Consider the following 7,767-nt stretch of genomic DNA (forward strand, 5'->3'; position numbering starts at 1 on the left):
TTCATGACAATAACTGTTCTCATCTTACTGTGACATGATGTTTTGGGGGAAAATGTCTGAATGCTTTCACATAAAAAGTTTCATAATCACAAGTTATAAGAAGGGGGAAATGTATATTTATTAACCATAGGTACTTTTAGCATGAATTTCCTGACCTTGATTTGATTAAAATCTCCACCTAAAGATTGCAACAATCTAGATTTCTTTAAAGTTTACTGGTTCACTTCACTTTAAAGAAAACCTCAAGGAGGGGCCAGAAGAGGGCAGAGCGGAAGAAGAACTTAAGGACTGAGCAGCTCTGCAGATGAGTGTTTGAAAGTGAACAGCCAGCTTATCAAGAAGCAAAACCACAGAAGCATTGTGTCACATCTCTTAACGAAATCAATCAGTCTCTGCCTACTGTCCTTTCTCACCAACTGTCCTCTTTTCATTGATTTCTCAGATGCTGCCAGGGTAGATAACCTATCTCTGAAGAACTCAGGGAAGGAAGGGCAGCCTTTTGCCTGAGCACTTTTTCCCACATTTGACATGTACAGGGAATGAAGACCTGGCCCACCATGCTTGGAACAAGGAAATTGTTTTGGGTCCTCTTCCTGACCCTACGTCTGGGCCTCCAGAGCATCCATGGTAAGGTTCCTAGTTCCATTGTTTCTGGTTTTGTTTCTCAAGGGGTCACAGAGGCAGTGTTTCCCTTTGCTGAATTTAGTAGGATGGGATGTTTATTCCGAATAGGTAATTGTAGATGAACCCAAGTTGTTAGATTTTCTGCGTGAAAACATGACAAGATGTAAACTAAACAGCAATATCTATTGATCTGTTTAAATAATAAACACTGAATCCATAGGTTGTCCAGTTTTTCTAAAAATATGTGCTCACAGTAAGAAAAGAGGACCGAGTTGATGTTGTAAGTAGTTAAAGTTTAAATTCATGGTTACCAAAAACTCTCTGGGTGGCCTAATGCTGCTGAATGAATACCACATTGTTTGCAAACTTATTCTAGCAAAATGTTGTAGTGTTCATTTGGATGGGACAGGTCTTAGATAATGGGGATTATGTCTATCTCCATGGATACTCTTGAATAATGTTATCTGTGAAGAAGATCTTACCTGTGCTAGTGAGATATATGTCACAAGGCACATGAAGGAGAAAAAAGCTTAGAGATATCAGAGCACTCCTTGATGCCTCTATTTTGATGAAAAGGAATGATTCCTACTTGCTTGACAACAGAACATTGACAACAGTTTGGATCCTACAAAGACACCATTTGATTATAGCTTTATGTAGTCTAAAAGGCAATTGTCGTATTACATTGAGGGCTCTTGTTGCCTTACACTGACATGTTTCAGGGGCAATTTTTGTGTTGTTTTGGTATATGATGAACATGTAAATTTTTCAAAATGCAATAGAATACATATTGCTATTAATCACCCTCACTTTAAGTATACTTTCCCCATCATTCTTGCTTCTTTCTGAAAGCCTTCTTTATTGAGTATTTTACAAGATGTGATCAGCTGCTGCTCAGTGCCATCCTAAAGAAAGGCAGGCTCATGAAAACATTCATCGTGTCCCCATTCACTTTATTCCCAGGACGGGGCCTTGTGGGACTACTTATTCTTTCTAAAAGTCAAAATGATCTTGAAAGGTAAAAGTTTTGAACCAGTTCAGAATGTTTAAGAAATCCAGGCAGCCAAGTCAGTGTAACCAAAGACTTTCCAGAGCTGCTTCTGAAAGGTGGAAGAATGGCAGCATAGCGCATACCTGTGTTTGAAGCAAGAGGAAATATTTTGAAGGGAATTAATGGCAATGTGTCTTTTACTGTAATAATTTCTTTTTAATTTAAAGACTCATGTCACATACATTGTATGAAGGAAAAGGTCAATAGGTGATAAATAGAAGTTTCTGATTCCTTAGTAGTTCTAGTTTTAAACATACTCTCTTATTATCATCCATAAGCATGTATTTGTTAGTTGGTGTGTTTCTATTTCAAATTAGAAAATAGGATCACTGAGGTCTTATAGAATATCATCTTTAGTTCCAGATCTATGTAGCTTGGAATTTGAATCTGTGATTCCAGGATATCACACAACAAGGTACCAAGTAAAATCTCTTGAATCATCCAAGCATGTTTATGTCCATATGTGTTTATTATTTAGTCACCAAGTGCTTCAGTAGTTGCCTTAATTTCACCTTCCATCAGCTACTACTATCACATAGCTACAACTGTACTCATATCAGCCAGAAAGCCTACCAATGTAGATCTAGTATGTGCTATTTTCTGAGACATGCAGAATACTGTCAGTTCTATGCCATGATTGAAGTATGCCAAATCTTCCATTTTTCCTCTCAATGTGTTATCACCTAGTGCTTACAAAAATAGATGGGGCTATTAGAATTAAGTTCATTCACTGGCTTTGCCATTTACTGTGTGATCTGAAATAAGTTTATTATCCTCTTTTATCTTTCCTCATTTGTAAAGCAGAATTAATTATTTTACTTACATTATGGGCTTATAGTGATGCTATCAATGCTTTAAAATGAGTAAAGGGCCTAGCACTATAAGCACGCATGATAAAAGTGGGAATACGTTAATGATAATTTTGTAGGCAGTATTTTCACCAAGAGAGAAGTAAAGTTTAACATTACCATTTAAGATAGGGTCGTTTTTAAACTTTTTATTTCATCTTATTTTCATTTTATGAATATTTTTGCATGTTTAAGGAGTATAATGTGATATTATAATGTATGTATAGCATGGTAGAATGATTAAGTCAAGTGAATTAATAATCCATCATGTCACATGCTTATTGCTTCTTTATGGTGAGAACATTTAAAATCTATACTTTTAACAGTTTTCAGAGAGCACATTAACTATAGCCAGCATATGATGTGACAATAGATCACTGAAACTTATTCCTCCTAACACAAATCTTCTAACATTTCTTTAAGACTTGAGGTTTTAAAATTAGAACGAAGAAGTGAAACACATTGTATAATATATTTAGACTAAAATATAGTGAATCAAAGTATTTGGAGAATGAGGGGGAAAGACTTGGAGTATATCGGCTAGGTGTCTTACGTGGCAGACGCAGTGATTGCAGCATTACCTAGGCCCAACTAAGAATACAGACTGAGATAGAATTGAGGGCTGGGAATGTAGATTAGAGAGAGAATAATTGATGGCATATAAGATGTCCCAAGTTTGACCCTCAGCACTGAAAAAAATCAAACACACACACACACACACACACACACACACACACCAACAAAGAAAAAAAAAATAAGCCAATGAACATTTGATAAAAAGATGGAGCTGATGGCTCCACTCCAAAAATCAAATTAATTATAACATTTATATCTTGGGGATTTCCTATAATTTACATTAATTATTGAATTCTTTACAGTGGTACTTTTTAAAACTACTTAAAGATAATTTTAGAATATTTTCCTCCTACTTCAAAGCAGTGAGAGAACCTTGCGCTCCACCCCTCCCTTAGGAGCAAGGCTGTATCTGTGCCAGGGGTGGAGAAAATGTATTGTGGTCTCCAAATTTTTTGTTGGAGCTTGCTTGCTTTTTGAAGACAGGGTGGGGGGTAAGAAGAGACAGACAGACAGAGTCAGAGAGACAGAGACAGAGAGACAGAAACAGAGGCAGACAGAGAGACAGACAGAGACAGAGACAGAGACAGAGACAGAGACAGAGACAGAGACAGAGAAACAGAGAGACACATACAGAAAGAGAGAGACAGACAGGCAGACAGACAGATGAACAGAAGGCCTGGGAGGGAGGTCTGGAAGGGAGGGAGAGGGAGAGAAAAAGAAGGAGAGGTAAGGAGGAGGAGGAGGACGAGAGAGAGACACACACACAGGAGAGAGAGTAAAATGTCTGGTACATGACTTCTATCTTGATGAAAATAGTAAAAATATCAAAACCTTCTCCTTATATATTGAAGTCCTAGCCTGCAGGTAGAGACAGATCCATCTCTGAGGCCCTGTTCCATTTGTTCTGTTGGACATTCCAGATCCAGGCAGGCAGGAATGTTGCAGTTAATACCAGATCAGCAGTAAAATATATGATTTGGAATAAACAGAGTAGGAAATCTTTGATCAAAGATTAGTGTGATAAAAATAACCCTAACCTAGCCCAGTAAGAGAAGAATACTTAGACCTTGGCTCCTTTGAGAACACAGACATTAGGGCCATACCTCCATTTGGCTCTTGCTTGTGTCCATTTTGTAAATTAATATTATTTATTTATTTATTTATTTATTTGCCTTTCTGTATTTTAGAGAAGGGTCTACAGGGTGTTCAGGGTCTCACTACTAGATTGCACTCATAGTGATTCTCCTGTTTACAGCCTCCCAAGTGCTGGGATTGCAGGCATGTGCCACCACACCCAGTCTCAATCTTGTTTTAGCATGCCCTGGGGGTGGGACTAGCACAGCAGGCCCAGGGATTGAACCCCTGGCCCCTGCACCTCCTTGCAGGCACTTTAATCCACTGAACTATTTGGCCAGCCCTTTTTTAAAAATTAATATGATGGCTCAGCATGATGTATGGATCCATTTTTAAGGCCATATCCCATATCCCATCGAGATTATGCTGTTCCATCAGAAACTGGCCATACCATTGGGCCAGAACAGACACCCTTGGACAGATTGAGCTCTATATCTATTATTCCTTGAAGATCAGGTTTCAAGACATAGCGTGCTTATCAGGTTTATTTTTATGGCTCTACTAATTTGTTCCTGCTGAAACATGTCATGAGAAGGTAGAGACAGAGCTGTGCCTTCTATAAAATGCCAAATACCAGGTGCTGGTATGCACATGCCTGCCATTTACGCAAGTGCCCAAGAGTGCACGCTGCCACCTCAGGATTTCCTGGATTAAGGCATGAACTGATTAACCCCTGTGCTAATTACAGCCTTGCATTGACTCCCTGAACACTGAAGAGCTGTTAAATGTATTGTTGCTTCCTTCATCCTTTCCGAAAATTTTCCTCTATTGTAAGGGGAAAGTCAAAAGCTATTATCTTGCCTCCCTGGGACTTCCTTACTTAATTTTCATCACTTTTGAGTTTTATCTTTATTATTAGAATTCAGAATTGTTGAAAGAAAAGTGTTCATTTGTAATTAGATAAAAAAATTAGATTAACTTTTTGATTATTTTCTTGGAGAAGCAAGATTGAATCTCTAAGGCAACTAACTGCCTGGATTAGTATCTTATGCCTGTCATCTACTAGTTCTGTGACTATAAATTCTGTAAAACACTTAGAGCAGTCACCAGCACACTGTAAACACAGTGTGGTTCATATAATAATGGACCACATCTTTTAGTACAAAATAAATTAGAGTAACAGAACCTGTAAAATGGCACTGGGGCTGGGTGAAGTGGCACACATCTACTGCCTTGGTACTCTGTGAGGTTGAGGCAGGAGGATGACAAGTTTGAGCCTAGTTTGGGCTACTTAGTAACTTACTGAGAACCTCTCTCAAAATAAAAGACAAAAAAAGGAAAAAGAAAAAAAAAAAAAAAGGAACTGGGGGTGTATTTCAGTGGGAAGGCCCTAGGTTAAATCCCCAGTGCTAAAAAAGATATTATTGAGAAATGATCTTTCACTTGAGGTTGATAAGATTTTTATAAATAACTTTGGGTGTTATACCATCTCCACCTGTCACCAAGGCAGGATGATATCTATGTTCTCGCTACACAGCTCAGACTTGTAGAGATCCTCTTATGAATGTGTCAGCCTCCTCAGAACTGGGATTATAGGCATGCACCATCACAGCTGGTTTCAGAGCTGGCATAGTGCACCCGGGTTTCCAGGCCAGCAGGGCATGTGGTACTAGGGGTCGAACCCCAGTCTTTGCACTAGCCAGGTAGGTGCTTAAACTTCCTAGCTATCTCTCAAGCCCTACGTAGGCAATTTCTAATGTCATTTGAAGGTTAAACAACTTGGTTTTATATTGTATCAAGTAATTATATGTAATTTTCAAATATTCTCAATTTTCTTATCTTGAGATTAATTCAATGTTATGCACTTTTCCCATATAGTCATGATTTACATGTTTATCTCTGTGGAGAAACTGGTTTATGCATCTGTATGTATGCATGGAGGGATGTTGGTGTTGCTAAGATCAGAATCTGAACATGTGCTATTTCATATTCCTTCAAAACAAAAGGCAAGGAAATGCTTGAGAGACCCCCTGGGTCAGTGGGGACAGCACAGCTTCAGCCGGCAGATCTCTCCAACTCCTCTTTTCCTTCTCATCAGCTGTATTCTTATGAGCACAGGCTGGGCTCTGCATATATCACAAGCAGCCCACTGTCCAGAAGCTGGCTTCAGAGGGGACTGCAGCATTCAGATTGTAGCTGGGTGGTCATTGCCTTCTTTTATCTTCCTCTATAATATGAGAATAGAAGAATGAATATTGGGGAACAATTAGCAGGGTTTTTTTGTTTGTTTGTTTGTTTTTGCAGAACTGGGGATTGAACTCAGGCCCTTGCACTTGTCAGGGAAGTGCTTATTCCACTGAGCCATCTTCCCAGCCCTGTTGGCAGCTTTTATCCACATAGGAATGGCGAAGCATATCTTGGGCTTGAAAAAATGCTAGGGGATCTCAGTGAATCTCTGTGTCCAAGTATATTAGGGATATGAAGAAACATCTAGAGAGGAAACTCTTGTTGCTTTCTCATGAAATCTCAGTCTCTCACTGATGCTAGCTTTTAAGGTTGGCCTTTGTGAAAGTGCTATAGCCTAAGTGAAGGATTAGCATCACAGAAGATGGTGCACACTCGGACCAGGCAATCAATGTCTCTCTAGAAGTACCTTCTATGTTGTTCCTTAGGATTTGCTACATTGGCCCAAACTTTCGGCTGCTCATTAGAGATAACTGCACATTGATCAGTGAACACCCCACTGGAAACCTGGCCTCGTCACATACAGTGGACAGGGCTCAATGAAACAGAGTCTCCTGGTGGAGGTTGCATTGTCTCAGAGATACGTGACTTCTTTGGCTGGGGAGGCAGAGACAATGACCAAAGGAGTGACCATGAAGTAACGTTTATCATTTGAAGATGTAAAGAAGTGCTACAAGCAAGCTTGGAAAAGTAATTACAGTCAAAACTTTTTGCTTCCTAGTTTTGACCATGTCAAGCCTTGCTGGCTAGTAGGATTCTGTAAGAATTCCTTTTGTATAAAGAAGAACATCTTTATATAAGATGTGATACATTTGCCCAATGTGTATAGAAGCCTTTGTACACTGCTGTTGATCCCCATGAAAGCAGGTGAGAATAACTTTTCAGAGCAGAGGCACATGGGGAGATGTTGGGGTTTTCATCTTGTCCGTGCCATTGATAGAATTGGTGTTATTAAATTTTCACTCAAATACTATGCTGCTTTCCTAAATTAATCCTATCAAAAATAATACTGACCTTCTTTGTTATTCAGTATAAGCCAACCATCATACTAAAAACTTTTCAAATTCATTCTTATTCATAACAACATTGTTGGAAAACTGTCTCACTGTGAAAGTTAATTCTTTCTAGTTCCATTTCTTTTTTATATTAACTTTATGGAGAAAGAAATAGCAATGAGACAGTTTCAAAACAGGTTAGTAGGACAGTTACAATAATTAATACATTACATATTATTGTCTTTGTAGTACAAGATGCAGACATTGTGATATCTTGTCTAAACACTACTAGTCCAAAACTTTCTTCTCATTGAACTAAGAAAAAGTAGCTGTATATCTATGCTATATATATATA

The 7,767-nt window shown here is 38.5% G+C and overlaps 1 protein-coding gene across 1 annotated transcript in view; it reads left to right on the forward strand.

Moving 5' to 3' along the window:
* Positions 1-409: 409 nt before the first annotated feature.
* Btla (B and T lymphocyte associated) overlaps positions 410-7,767 on the forward strand; it is a 39,756-nt gene continuing 32,398 nt past the window's right edge. Inside the window, exon 1 of the mRNA XM_023701941.1 lies at positions 410-627. Coding sequence (XP_023557709.1) covers positions 540-627 — 88 coding nt within the window. The 5' untranslated portion in view covers positions 410-539. The remainder of the gene's footprint in view (positions 628-7,767) is intronic.

The sequence above is a fragment of the Octodon degus genome, unplaced genomic scaffold (genome assembly GCF_000260255.1).
Source record: "Octodon degus isolate 3935 unplaced genomic scaffold, OctDeg1.0 scaffold00007, whole genome shotgun sequence".
Taxonomy (NCBI): domain Eukaryota; kingdom Metazoa; phylum Chordata; class Mammalia; order Rodentia; family Octodontidae; genus Octodon; species Octodon degus.